The sequence below is a fragment of the Chiloscyllium punctatum genome, chromosome 17 (genome assembly GCF_047496795.1).
Source record: "Chiloscyllium punctatum isolate Juve2018m chromosome 17, sChiPun1.3, whole genome shotgun sequence".
Lineage (NCBI taxonomy): Eukaryota > Metazoa > Chordata > Chondrichthyes > Orectolobiformes > Hemiscylliidae > Chiloscyllium > Chiloscyllium punctatum.
In genome coordinates, this window is record NC_092755.1 from 69,097,335 (window position 1) to 69,112,821 (window position 15,487).

General features: G+C 39.0%; 1 protein-coding gene across 2 annotated transcripts in view; it reads right to left on the reverse strand.

Annotated features, from left to right (window-relative positions):
* The window catches only part of ascc2 (activating signal cointegrator 1 complex subunit 2), a 61,779-nt gene that overhangs the window by 31,955 nt on the left and 14,337 nt on the right, over positions 1–15,487 (reverse strand). Inside the window, exons 3-9 of one of the 2 annotated variants that reach the window (XM_072587374.1) lie at positions 13,129–13,287; positions 11,123–11,224; positions 4,978–5,107; positions 4,815–4,882; positions 3,804–3,914; positions 2,640–2,752; positions 2,067–2,141 (exon numbers count right to left, since the gene is read on the reverse strand). In XM_072587374.1, the coding sequence (XP_072443475.1) occupies positions 2,067–2,141; positions 2,640–2,752; positions 3,804–3,914; positions 4,815–4,882; positions 4,978–5,107; positions 11,123–11,224; positions 13,129–13,287 (758 nt within the window). Of the gene's footprint in view, positions 1–2,066; positions 2,142–2,639; positions 2,753–3,803; positions 3,915–4,814; positions 4,883–4,977; positions 5,108–11,053; positions 11,225–13,128; positions 13,288–15,487 lie in introns of both variants that reach the window. The other variant, XM_072587373.1, reaches the window with a different exon arrangement.

Sequence of the window (15,487 nt, forward strand, 5' to 3'; positions counted from 1 at the left end):
GAATGAGGCTGGTGTGCCAAGCGGGCTGAGATAAAAGGTAAGGGGAAGGGGTGCTGGGGATACGATAGGTGGAAGGAGGTGAGGGGGAGGGTGATAGGCCGAAGAGAGGGTGGGGGCGGAGAGATCGTGGAAGAAGATTGCAGGTCAAGAGGGTGGTGCTGAGATAAGGTAGGGACAGGGGAAATGAGGAAGCTGGAGAAATCTACATTCATCCTGTGTGGTTGGAGGGTTCCTAGGCGGAAGATGAGGCTCTCTTCCTTCAGGCATCGTGTGGCCAGGGTCTGGCGATGGAGGACGCCAAGGACTTGCATGTCATTGGCGGAGTGGGAGGGGGAGCTAAAGTGTTCAGCCACGGGGTGGTTGGGTTGGTTGGTGCAGGTGTCCCAGAGGTGTTCCCTGAAACGTTCCGAAGGTGGCGGCCTGTCTCCCCAATGTAGCGGAGACCACATCGGGTGCAGCGGATGCAGTAAATTATGTGTGTGGAGGTGCAGGTGAATTTGCGACGGATATAGAAGGATCCATTGGGGCCTTGGAGGGAGGTGAGGGCGCAAGTTTTGCACTTCTTGCGGTTGCAGGGGAAGGTGCCGGGAGTGGAGGTTGGGTTGGTGGGTGGTGTGGACCTGATGAGGGAGTTGCAGAGGGAGTGGTCTCTCCTAATACATCGTATCATCCTCTGTCATTTCCGCCACCTCCAGACTGACCCCACCACCAGGGATATATTTCCCTCTCCACCCCTATTAGCATTCAGGAGAGACCACTCCCTCCACGACCCCCTCATCAGGTCCACACCCCCCACCAACCCAACCTCCACTCCCGGCACCTTCCCCTGCAACTGCAAGAAGTGCAAAACTTGCGCCCACACCTCCCCCCCTCACCTCCCTCCAAGGCCCCAATGGATCCTTCTGTATCCGTTGCAAATTCACCTGCACCTCCACACACATCATTTACTGTATCCACTGCACCCGGTGTAGTCTCCTCTACATTGGGGAGACAGGCCGCCAACTTGCGGAATATTTCTGGGAACACCTCTGGGACACCTACAGTGTCTCAATCTTGACCTGGAAGATCTGCTTAAAGTCTGTCCCATTTAGCATGTCACTTGGGAAATAGGATCCTGATAGCAAGCCAGAAGGCCTTTGGTGCCTCCTCTTACCTAGTTCAATGAATGACCCACAACAACGAGGCCAGAATGAGGACCACAATGTCCTTCTGGACCTGGCTTAATAGTAAATTTTCAGAAGAAAATTGGGCAACACCATGACTCAATGGTTAACACAGCTGCCTCACAGTGCCAGGGATATGGGTTTGACTCCAGCCTCGGGCAATTGTTTGTGTGGAATTTGCACGTGACCGCACGGGTTTCATCCGGGTGCTCTGGTTTCCTCCCATTCCAAAGATGTGCAGGTTAGCAGAATTGGCCATAGTGTCCAAGATTATGCAGGCTAGGTGGATTTGCTATTTTAAATGAGGGGGTTAAGGATAGGATGCTCTTCAACGGGTCAGTGCAGACTCCATAAGCCGAATGGCCTTGTCAGCAACCTTGTTCATGTAATTCTGTCTCAGTACTGTCCACTTTGCCAGGTAGGCCTGTCAGCTGACCAGTGCTGCAGGCCTTATCAGCCTCCTACCTCACAAACCCACCCTCATTGCTCAGAGAACATTAAGACTGCCAACCAGGCACCCACCTCACAAAAGTTGCATTAGTGGGAACCTTGATGATAAACTTCGGGATCCATATGTGGTCTGAGTTTTGGATTCCTGGCAGACACAGGAAAATTCAGTGACAACAGTAAGGTACATGACAAAAATTTAAATGGTCCAGAGTAAAATCGCAAACAGGAATAAATGAACAGTTATTTCAGAGTCTGCTGATGCAAAGAGAACAATCTGAATATCCTACTTTTCTGCTTTCAAACACTGAAGTTCTAAAGTTTTTCATGGCATAACACAAATAATTGAGAATTGGAGAATATGAGATTCTTTTTGTAAAATGGTCAAGGAGAATTGCTCAATGCATTTAGATACATTAAACAGTTAAAAAAAAGCTTTCATGAAATATATTTTACCTAGTTTCATCGAATCGTCTCTTTTTGATTGCACTTTCTAGTTCAGGGACAATTACTTCATAAAATGAGGCTAACCTGCAAGAAATAAAGAGAAACAGTTTTCATGGAGAAGAATTAGTCTAAATTACTCCAATGTAATTTAAAAACAGTTTTTTCTAAAGAATTTTGGTTCACATGTGCTTGTTAAAATCTCCTGTTGCTGCATTAAGGGTTGACAGCAACCAATCTCACAATACATTAACATGTCAAGTGAATTGGACAGACAGGAGGAGTATTCCCTGATTGTTTGACAAAAAGAAAACTACCTCCATAGGTCATCTCTCTGGAAAGGGGGAAGTAATAATCATCAGCACCACTGAGTTGATCCATATTGTCACTGTCAAAAGTTATTGCTTCAAGAACAGCACAAGAATAATGGAAACTAATCATCAGGCAGTTTGAAAGATATGGAAAAGTTCAGCAGTAGAATAATGGAAGAGAAAATGCTATAATTTAGAACAGAGGGACAAGATTAAATGAAATATTAGTAGAACCAAAAGCTCAGTAATGACATTTAAAAACATACTTTCATACCTATGAATAAATTCATGCTTTTGCATTGTCCTACTAGCTTCAGGAAAGATATCCAAGAATGCAAAAAGTGTAGTACAGGTATCACATAGATACAGCAAAATATCCTTAAATTCCTGGAAAAACAAAAATTTTGTATTTATAGATAACATAATGCTAATCTACCACGCACAAAATACTAAGAAACATTGAGAATGTTTTTAAAGTTTGAATAAGTCACAAGTTTCCAAATAAAAGAATTTTCTAACCAAGAATATTCTTGTGTAGACATTGTATTTCTGTTCCCACAATTATCACAAAGTAGTGAGTACAAGAAGCTTTACTGTTTAATTTGGAAAAAAATCAGACAAACATACAGTGGTTAAAGCAAAATAATGCCACTTATTAGTAAACTAAGTACTAATCATTTACAGATATCAGTAGTCAGGTAAATATTTATGGCAGAAAGATAATGATCCAAAGAACAGGAACAGGCCCTCTGGCTCACCATTTCTGCATCAACCATGATGCCATTCTAAACTGATCCCATCTGCCTGCACATTGTCATATATCAACATATATGACAGTCATCAAGAAATCCAATATGGATTTCAGAAGAAAGGTGTTTACTGCTTGAAGAATTGGGAACAACATTTATTTTGGTGAACGCATTTATTTATTTATTAACTCACTGACTAATTAGCTGGGATGAACTCACTTCTTTCATTTCAACATTATCAAGCTATTTAACATGAACCCTTCATGTTTGAAGATGTATGTCAATGCAAAACAAAACTGTACTCATGACAAAGCTATTTTTCCATACATACAGTATTAAGTCTGTTGTCAGTAAAATAAGCTGAGATGCTGTAGATAACAAGAAGTGTTAAAAAATTAAGGTGAAGTTAAACTTCAGATGTGTGCAGTGTCAACAAAATGGAAGAGTAAAGTGTTTTATTATTTTAACTACCAACCCGATAAAAAATTATTTATTAAACAATGAAATATTACAAGTTTCTGTAGTAAATTAACATAGAACTGATTAAACTGTAATAGGCATTGTATGTCAAAGTGTTTGAAATGAATGTAATTAACCAGAATCTTTGTTTCTCTTTTCCTGATGTAAAGTTCATTGCACATTTTATTGACAATACAAAATAAAAATCAATGTCTTAATCTAAACATCACCTGTACAGGCATATCCATGAGTGAAACTTTGGTTGGAGCATCAATCTTCTGAGGCCTTTGTGAATGATTTTCCAATCTTAAGCCACACTTGTCACAAATACTACTAAATACCTAGAAGACAAGGCAAGAAATGGATTAAAACTTTAAATTTACCAATACTATTCAGCTCATTTAAAACACACAAAACCACATTGTTATATTAAGACAAACACTGGAGAATGATCTGCTCTTCAAGGATCTCAATGTTGAGGAGTGGATGACAGTTTTTGCATTCAAATACTCTGAAGTAAAATACAACATGGGTCACTTTAAAATAAAGCTCTTGCCACTGCCCCAAGAACCTGCCTAAACCCTTGGAGTTTCTGATCAATGTGAGGTTGTTAATATCAGATCTTATAATTCTTCCAAGACCAATCATATTTTTTAAGACAAAATGACAAAATACTCACTAGGCAGGGTAGGTCTTGGCTGATAAAGCATCTTCTACAGGGATAGTTAAATATCTTGCAAGTTTCATTAAGTGTTATACACAGGAATTGTTTAACGCTGCAGACTGCACCCAGTAAAATATTCTACTTCATTAAACAAATTATCTTTATTCTTGGCAGGGAGGTGGAGCCTTCAAACACAATATTCGAAAGGGAGAAGTACAGAGTATTATTTGGATCATCAAGAATTCTTTTTGTAGCCATCATTTACTTTGTGCTCATTTCAATCTTTATCAGAAAAATGAGAGATTTCCCTCAGATTCCTTGCATGTACAAATATTTGCAGCCATCTTCCTCCAGCTGTGTTGTCTTCATTATAAACTTACACAAACTGTACAAGGATATATACGATACTTATAGCAAAATAACCAAGTATATAACAGACAAATCAAGGGTTGCGCAGTGGTAGTGCCGCTATCTCTGAACCAAGAAGCACCAGTTCAAGTGCCACCTGCCCCTAAGGTGTGTAACGACATCCCTACATATCCTGAAAATATCTATAATGCACAAATCAGTTTGTTACCTGGAGAATTGTGGGCACCGTTTCATTCAGATCATTAAAGTAATTTGGTTGTTGATTAAAAATGTTTCCTATGTATTAGAAGAAACACAATTAAAAGTTCAAAGAAAACTTTCTGAAAATCATTCTTAGTCCAATCTTTAAGAAAAAATGTTTTCATACGAACCAATCATCTTCTTAAGGAGAACAGCATTTCCTTTTCCAAATATTACACACAAGTCAAAGATCTTTGGGATGTCAAAGAGAAAACCATCATAGATTATTTCTCCAAAAGCTTCAGGTGTAATAAAGTGTTCCTGTTAAAAGAATAACATGAACAGAAATATTTACAAAATGAAAAAAATCTGCTAGGATACATACAAAATGGGGTAAAGCTCTTTAAATTTAATCAAATTGGCAAGGAATGGCTACTGCGAGAGCCAAATCTTCAAATAATTTGCCTTGCTTCATTGCAAATGATAAAATATACTGTATATCAAAAGGACTTAAAGTAAAAATAATTTGCATTTGGGTTTTGAAGGGGATTTGTAGTTAGTGGACTCTCTCCGAAGAGGGCAACTAAAGGTATTTCCAGCCCAGATCTTTGCTCACACCTTTTCCATGGCATCCCTCTTGACAAACGTTTTCATTTCAAATTGCAACTATTTCATTTGGGAAAATCAATCAACGATGCAACAGTAACTTTAACTTAAGTTAGCTTTGTGTACCTATCACAGGAGCAGCAGTTTTAATACAATTTAAATCCATTTGTGTTCTCAAAAACAGATGCTGCTCTTTGCAAATTTGAATTTCCAGCTGCTTACAAAGAGCTAAGTAGCTCATAGTTCAATATAGGAAGTAAAATGAGCAATCCTGTTTTACTGTTTCTGGAGCAGTCTGGTTATTTAGGTTCTGTGGCTCACTAAGTTAATAAATTTGTTATTTAACTGCAAAAATGAGTGAACCACAAGTAAACAGAACTGATGCTTGGTCATTAATTGGCTCTGTATGTAAACTAAACAATTGGAAACATTGGTGATGTAATGGTGGTTTTGGTTAATAGGTGCAAATTGCCACAAGTAATTTGATGAAGCCGTTCGGCTGTGTATGATAGCACTTTCAGGGGCAAGTGCCTCATCCTCTAAGCCAGGAGGCCCTGGTTCAATTCCCACCCACTCCAGAGATGTGTAATAACATCTCCGAACAGATTGATGAAGGAAAAGAAAAACAGGATATTTGTGGCAATGTCCCTATGTATGACCAGATGGCTTAGGTTCAAGTTTCACCTGGTCTAAAGATATGTCACACGTTGACAAAAATATCTAAACAAAACTCATCAGTTGCCTGGATTCAGCAGTGACCATAGGAAACTCTGATATTTTCCTCAAGACAGATAACACAAGTGAGATTGATGAATCTGCAAAGTTAACACTTTAGATACAATTGCAAATTTATGAATACTACGTCACAGCAGGATAGGTCAGACTCCATGCAAGAGTTAATCCTTTCTTTGTTGTATATTCATATACTGAGTATTCATAAATTTGCAAATGGCAAGTTAACATGAGAATATTCACAAACTAAATATGACACCAGAAGACTACATAACATAAAGAAAGTAAACCAAAGGCTTATTGAGGTGCAGACTTTTTGAGGTGCAATAGGTTTTCAGTTACACATATATAACACAAGGGTGATATTTAATTTTACAAGTATTTTATAGCTGCATATTCATAACATGTACATCTTGAGCTTAGTGTGCGCAGTCAGATAACTTCAGGTTTCACACAAATGTTTTGTTTCATTGTTCAAGGCAACTGATTTTTAATGATTAGTCTTTTAAGAATTTCTTCAAACAAAGGTTATTTGAAATGATTTTAAAAAGCATGCAAATGCTGAAATTTGTTCAAAACCTTCATTTCCAAGTACTATTTTCAAACAACCTGAACAATTTAAAAATGAAGCATTCCATTAATTTCCAATCTCCTGCTACATTCTGAAATGGATGGAAAATGCTTCAGACATAAACAAGCGACTAAAGTTGTGGAAAATAGATTTAGGTTTGGAAGTTAATCGAAGGTAGAAGATAGAGGGTGGTGGTGGAGGGTTGTTTTTCAAACTGGAGGCCTGTGACTGGTGGAGGGCCACAAGGATCAGTGCTGGGTCCTCTACTTTTCATCATTTATATAAATTATTTGGATGTGAACATAGGAGGTATAGTTAGTAAGTTTGCAGATGACACCAAATTGCAGGTGTAGTGGACAGCAAAGAAGGTTGCCTCAGATTACAATGGGATCTTGATCAGATGGGTCAATGGGCAGAGAAGTGGCAGATGGAGTTTAATTTAGATAAATGCGAGGTGCTGCAATTTGGGAAAGTAAATCTTAGCAGGACTTATACACTTAATGGTAAGGTCCTAGGGAGTGTTGTTGAACAAAGAGACCTTGGAGTGCAGGTTCATCGCTCCTTGAGAGTGGAGTCACAGGTAGATAGGATAGTGAAGGCAGCATTTGGTATGCTTTCCTTTATTGGTCAGAGTATTGAGACGTCATGGTGCAGTTGAACAGGATATTGGTTAGGCCACTGTCGGAATATTGCGTGCAATTCTGGTCTCCTTCCTATCAGAAAGGTGTTGTGAAACTTGAAAAGATTGACAAAGATTTTGCCAGAGTTGGAGGATTTGAGCTATAGGGAGAAGCTGAACAAGCTGGGGCTGTTTTCCCTGGAGTGTCAGAGGCTGAAGGGTGACCTTATAGAGGTTTATAAAATCATGAGGGGCATGGGTAGGATAAATAGACAAAGTATTTTCCTGGGGTGGGGGAGTCCAGAATAAGACGGCATAGTTTTAGGGTGAGAGGGGAAAAATATAAAAGAGACGTAAGGGGCAACTTTTCACACATTGTGGTGAGTGTATGAAATGAGCTGCCTGAGGAAGTGGTGGAGGCTGGATGAGTATATGAATAGGAAGGGTTTAAAGGGATATGGCCCAAGTGCTGGCAAATGGGACTAGATTAGGTTGGGAGATCTGGTCAGCATGGATGTGTTGGGCCCAATGGTTTGTTTCTGTGCGGTACATCTCTATGACTTTATAATCTTTCAAGGATTCCACCTAGCTTTGATAATTTTGTTTCAAAGAACCTGTGTACAACGGTTTGTTGTTTAATTGTCTGTAGCTCCAATTCCATTTGGAATTTAGATTTAGTTTTGCACTAGTTTGCTAGTTCTTCTACACTTTCAAAAAACATAATTTGAAATACAATGCTTTAAAGTATCAGAGGAACAATATACATCTGCAATTCATTTCAAGGTGTAACTTTCTTGACCTGGAGCTAGGGACATATCATCCAAGAAACAAAAAAGGAAAAGAAGTCGGTAAATAAGCTATATTGTGATAGCCCATATCACATAACAGACAATACAGGTTCAAAGTTTGGTAGAAGATTTGTAGCTCGGGTGCTCGTTGTTGTGGTTCTGTTCGCTGAGCTGGGAATTTGTCTTGCAAACATTTCGTCCCCTATCTAGGTGACATCCTCAGTGCTTGGGAGCCTCCTGTGATGCGCTTCTGTGCTGTTTTCTCCGGTATTTATAGTGGCCTGTCTCTGCTGCTTCCGGTTGTCAGTTCGAGCTGTCCACTGTAGTGGCCGGTATATTGGATTCAGGATGATCCAGGTAATGATTACAGACGCTCACAACAGACTACACAAATACAGACAAGAAATTGCGCGCCAAAAATCGTTAATTTCAAAAACCACCAATCAGGAATGGACCCGGACCATAGAACAGGCCGTCACCATAGGACAGAACAGGACCACACACCGCAAAAAAACGGCACTAAAAGAAAAAATGGCCAAACTAACACACAAAGAAGAGGACACCACAACACACACCTGGGTTAAAAACCTCTCCCACAGACAGCTCACAGACACGGAAAGAACAATACTGGCCAAGGGACTCAACTACAACCACAGGGACGCCAAGACAGCAGACTTCCTAGCAGCATCGAATGCACACTCAGGAACAATGGACTGACAGAAGAGACACAACAAACTGTGAGACAAACTATCGTACCGCTGATAACAAGAAAAAAACAACACATAACCTCAACACCAAGGAGAGGGAAGCACTAAAATCACTAATAAACGATAAGAACATAATTATACTACCAGCAGACAAAGGCAGAATGACGGTCATCCTGGACAAAGCAGAGTACATGCAAAAAGTGCAACAACTACTTGCAGATACCAACACCTACCAAAAGAGGGAGTTTGACCCCACCCCACAGCTCACCAATAGGATAAACAACACACTGAGGAATCTACTAAAAAACGGACAGATAACCAGGTCTGACCTACAAAGAATGAAACCTGAAAGCAACAACACCCCCAGATTCTATGGACTACCCAAAGTGCACAAACCAGACATCCCACAAGACCCATAGTATCACTACCAGAAACACCATCACACAAACTGGCTAAAGAACTACAGCAGAAACTGAAACACCTGATCAGCGGATCCAGACAATCTATACAATCGACACAGGAATTGTTGGACATCATCAGAAATATACACATAGACAAGGAAGAAACTATGGTCTCATTCGATGTAACGGCACTGTTCACCTCCATCGACAAAACACTAGCCAAAGAAACAAAAGCCAACCTGCTGGACAGACATAACAGACAACAGGACGTCGAACCTATCAACAAAGATGGCATACTTAAACTACTGGACTTGTGCCTCACAACACACTTCACATTCAATAACCAAATATACGAACAAATCAACGGAACACCCATGGGCTCACCGATCTCTGGACTCATAGCAGAAGCAGTAATGCAAAGGTTAGAACAAACAGTCTTACACAACTTCAACCCAAACTCTGGGTCAGATACGTGGATGACACCTTTGTAATAATTAAAAACACAGAAATAGAGAACACACACCAGATCATCAATACCACACTCACAGGAATCCGATTCACTAGAGAGGAAGAAAAGGACAACCAACTCCCATTCCTAGACGTAATGGTACAGAGAACACCGAACGGAGAATTCACCACAAAGGTTTACAGGAAAGCCACACACACAGACCAAGTCCTAAACTATGAAAGCAACCACCCCAACACACACAAACGAAGTTGCATCAGGACACTATTCAAAAGGGCCACAACACACTGCAGCACACCAGAACTGCAAAAAGAGGAAGAGGAACACCTATACAAAGTATTCGCCAAAAACGGATACCCTCGCAATTTCATCAACAGATGCCTAAGGGAGAGACAACGGAACGAGGACATGCCGCAACCCAAAGGACTAGCCACACTACCATACATCAGGAGCATTTCTGAACTGACAGCCAGACTACTGCGACCACTAGGACTCATAACAGCACACAAACCAACAGCCACGCTCAGACAACAACTCACCAGAACAAAGGACCCGATACCCAACATGAGCAAAACTAATGTAGTGTACAAAATCCCATGCAAGGACTGCAGAAAACACTACATCGGACAAACAGGAAGACAGTTAACGATCCATATACACGACCACCAACTAGCCACGAAATGACACGACCAGCTATCCTTAGTAGCCACACACACAGACGTCAAGCAACATGAATTCGACTGGGACAACACTACCATTATAGGGCAAGCCAAACAGAGAACAGCCAGGGAATTCCTGGAGGCATGGCACTCATCCACAGACTCTATCAACAAACACATCGACCTGGACCCAATATACCGGCCACTACAGTGGACAGCTCGAACTGACAACCGGAAGTGGCAGAGACAGTCCACTATAAATACCGGAGAAAACAGCACAGAAGCGCTTCACAGGAGGCTCCCAAGCACTGAGGATGTCACCTAGACAGGGGACGAAACGTTTGCAAGACAAATTCCCAGCTCAGCAAACAGAACCACAACAGACAATACAGGCTCGAGAATTAACCACAGCATTGGACTGTTATTCAAGAGGCTCTTGTGTCTCAGTGGTAGTGTCTATGCATGTGGTCCAAAAGGGCTGGATTCCATTTACTCCAGGCTGTGTCACAACACTAAAAATACACATTAAAAAAAATCTTGAACTGTTATTCAATATTCAATCATCTCCCCTTAACGCTGTTTGTTGATTTTCCTTAAACTTCACTCAAACAGACTAGAATGTCCATTTATATTCTGTTGTGGTAAAAGGCCAAACTTAACTTTCAATTTAAAAAAAATACAGAAAAACAAAGATACTGGAAATATTTCAAAACAATACTTTGGATTCCTTGTGGGTAGACATCCTGAGAAAGATCATAAAAACACTGCGATGGAGATGTTTTTGCACCTCTTCTACGGCTGGGTTTGGGTTCACAAATTCATCATACTGACGAGGTGTATAATGCAAGAAAGAGTCCAAACATTTCTGCATAGTTTCATCGAAAATAACCTAAGAGTGAAGAAAAGGAAAGTGAATACACAAGAAGCTGTGCACGTCCTGTTAACCTGTTTACATTACAAATCCATACATTCATATTTATAATAGAACTGGTGTTATAATCTTAGCTGATGGCACTACTGGACAAATCAGGTCCCAGCATGAATTCTGACCTGAGATCATTTTTTAAAATTTTGGATAACACAGCATCAGTACACTGAAACATATTACAACAAAAGATGAACATTGAAAAAAGGTATCTGGATATAGAAGACAGTTAAGAAATATTAATGTCTACAGCAAAGTGTTTTCAAATTATTTCCCAACAATATCTGTTTACAGAGATTCCATGGTTAAGATAAATTACCTCATTATAGCAATTTTTAAAATTTTACTCAACTGATTCGCCCAGTTTCTTTCCTTTGAATTCTGGTGACTTCTTACTTGAATGCTCTCAAAACTGAGAGCTCAAGTTTTCTCAGTTTCTAACAACTCGCAGATTTCTAATCGATTTTTGAAGTTGTATAAACTAAACCTTTCTACTAATGTGACTATGTTTATTTTGAACGGTCTTGTCTTCCTGAAAGGAGAGAAACTAAATTTGCTTCTGATCCTAGTCAAGTTCTCTGAACTGCCTTCAAAAAATTAAGTTTCTGGTCTTCCTAAACTAAGATTAATTCTGATTATTCTAAGTTGAATTAGCCTTCAATACTTATCGACCATTTTAAACCACTATATGAATAATTCTTATTGAAACACCAGAGGGGTCTTCAGCCATTTGTTTTCAGAGCAATGTTGGAGTTAAGGTCACAATTTCACAACAACCTTGACCTTTATTTTATTTTAAAGAAAACCTCAATAAAGATGAGCCAGATTCATCCTCCTTTAAGATCAAACTCAACCCTCCAAAAATATTAACATAGATAAACTGTACATCTTTTGTCTCACTGGCTATATAAATTTACCATATTCATATTGTGCTGGTCTCCCAGTGCATCTGTTGAAGTACCATCATTAGTAACAGGCTGTAATGACAAGCTTATATAAGCAGCTTTAATTTAAAAATAAATATTGATTTCAACAGCTTACTGTTTTACATAAAAACCATCTTAAAATATGCTATTCTGAATAATCATGATTAAGTCTCATTCATACGGTTTAGAACAGTAAAAATTTAGAACAAGCATATGTGAATCTTCTAGCTGGCGACAATATAAATAGTAAACTGCTGGAATAGAAAACATCAAGAAATTGAGCTATTAATTTGTGAATCTTCATAGATCCACAAATGGTTCTTAAATTGATAAAGATTTCAATCCATTACATTTAAATGTACATATGTTTTTGACTAAAATTAGTGAAATCATGAAGTCAACAGTGGAGCCTTGTGGAAGCAATTTTCTATGGACTCCATGGTTTAAAATGTTGCTTTATTTTCACAATATTGTGTGAAAATAAAAAACGATTACATTCTTCAACTTCCTGAAATATAATTTCATCAGAGATATCTTTCTCAGGTACAATTCTTCTAAAGGCACACGTTTTCAATGCTTTCATCTATTAATATTTTGAAATTAAAACATAGTAACTCAATCATTTAACAAAACTGAATAACTTTACTATAAAAATAAACTGACTGCTGTCCACATAGGAATCATTTTATGAGCATGTCAAAACTCTTTACCAAACTGGACATTTCAACATGGCCATGTTATTCAAAGATATTAATGTTATCTTGCATGTGAGCCCAATACATATCCTGTTTGTACATATAAATACAAAGCAAAGTGACGGTTACAAGAGACCATCACTGGCCTCACCACCTGAACAGAAGCAAATACTTAAAGCCAATGTAACATTATACTTGTAAAATTACATAAACTGATATACTTGGCCCAGAAAGCTCATTTTATTACCTGACACCAAAATTTATCATGAGGAAGTGCTAGTAACCAATCCAGATCATTAGCAATGAAATTTGCACGCTCTAGAAATTCTTCCACCAGAGCTGGTGTGCCATCTTGAGGTGGTGGCTTGTACAACACAAAGTGACGATCCTTTTTCCGGCTTGGGTGCTATTTAAAAAAAAGCAAACATTAAGTATTGGTTTTGAACACAATTTTAATTTAGGTTCACAAAAATCATGAATGTATAGATTATATTAAATGCATTTTCCTGCAACTGTGATTTAAATTATATTACAATCATAAACTAGTGGTGAAATTCTCTCCAGAGTCACTACATTCTTACAACTGCTTTTGAACACGCTCCCAAAGGGCAAACATTGGATAGTTTAATATCACATCACCACACCCACCAAGTGCCCCCGTCAGAAACTAGATGTTCTGCACTCTGGGCAGTACTCCAATCTTTAAAACTGCATTATTCAAGAATGTTTAAGCCAAGGATTAGGACAATATGAAAACAAATACAAAAAGAACACTGAAAAAAAGTTGATCAACAGTTATGCACAATTTATTAAAGTTGTCCATGCCGAGAACAATACTATTGATAGTGCTATCACTGCTAGAACAAACATAGGATAACTTACAGAAATTAATACAACGGTGATGTTTATAAGAAAAAAAAAGTGATATTTACAAACAACATATAAGAAGGCAAAAGAAGGTGGAGTTACACTGATAATAAGGGATTAGATCAGTATATGATGAAGGAAGATCTCAGCTCAGAAGAACAATGTGTGGAATCTTTGGGTGCACCTAAGAAACAGCAAGGTACAGCAGACATTGCTTAGAGTTACTTATAGGTCTCCATACAGTAGTGAGAGTGTGAGAAATGCTATTAATCAAATGAGAGAAGCATGCTGAATTGGCAGCAGAATTATTGTGCATGACTAATCTGCACATATCCAAGGAAGGCATAAGTGAGGGCTGCAGATGCTGGAGATCAGAGTCTAGGTTAGAGTGGGGCTGGGAAAGAACAGCAGGTCAGGCAGCATCTGAGGAGCAGGAAAATCGATGTTTCAGGCAAAAGCCGTTCATCACACATACCCAAGTAACCCAAGTGAGCAGTAAAATTCTGGAGGATGAGTTTCTACAGTGTGTTAGATATGATTTTCTACAGGAGCATGTTGAGAAGCAAACTCAAGGACATGTTTTTTAAATATAGTATTATGTCATTTAAAGAGGTGATTAACAACCTTATTGTGAGCCTTGGGTAGTGTTATCGAAGGAGACCTAGGTGAATGTTGCACCATAGGTAGACAGAGTGGTCAAGAAGACATTTCGCATGCTTGCCTTCATTGCTCAGGCCACTGGAGTATAGGAGTTAGGACGATACGCGGAGGTTGTACAGGACGTTGGTGAGGCCACTTTTGGAGTACTGTGTACAGTTCTGGTCGCCCTCTTTAGGATGGATATTACTAAACTGGAGAGGGTTCAGAAAAGATTTAAAAGGACGTTGCCAGGAGTTGCCGGTTTTGTTATAAGAATAGGCTGGGACTTCTTCCAATCGTGCAAAGGTCTTTTCCCTAGGGTGGGGGAGTTTAAAACTCGAGGCAAGGTCTGAAGAGAAGAAGTTAAGAGAAAGGGCAACGTTTTCACACAGAGGGTGGTTCATGTGTGGAATGAACTACCAGAGGAAGTGGTAGATACAGGTACAGTTACAACAGTTAAAAGACATTTGGATAGGTTCAGGAATAGGAAAGGTTGAGGGATATAGATAAGTCAGATTAGTTTAGTTTGAGAGATTTGGTCAGATTGGATGGGTTGGACCAAAGGGTCGGTTTCTATGCTGTATGATTCTATGCGTGACCGCAATATGACAGAATTTTACATTTGGTTGAAAGGGAGTTAGTTCATTCTGAAACAAGTTGGTTTAATTTGAGTTAGGGATAATTGAAGGCATGATAAATAAATTGGCTGAGGAGTTTTGGGAAAATACATTAAAATGCATGCCTGTACATAGACAGTGGACAAGAGTCTTTAAAGAACTATGATTTACAGCAACTATACATTCCTTCAATGTGCTAAAATACAAAAAGGTCAGTAAATTGTGGCTAATAAATTAAATTCAGGATTGTACAAGATTAAAAGGCCTAAAAGTTACCACAAATAGTAATTCGGAGGATTAAGAGGTTCATAGAAAACAACAAAGCAGTGCCAAGAAAGTGAGAAGGGAGAGTACAATATGAATGCAATCTAGTGAAAAGGACTGTAAAAGCTTCTAAAGTTAAGTAAAAGGGAAACATTTGTTTAAAACAAATGTGAGCCAATTACAAGCAGAATCAGGAAAACCTGTAATCAGAAGAGAAAT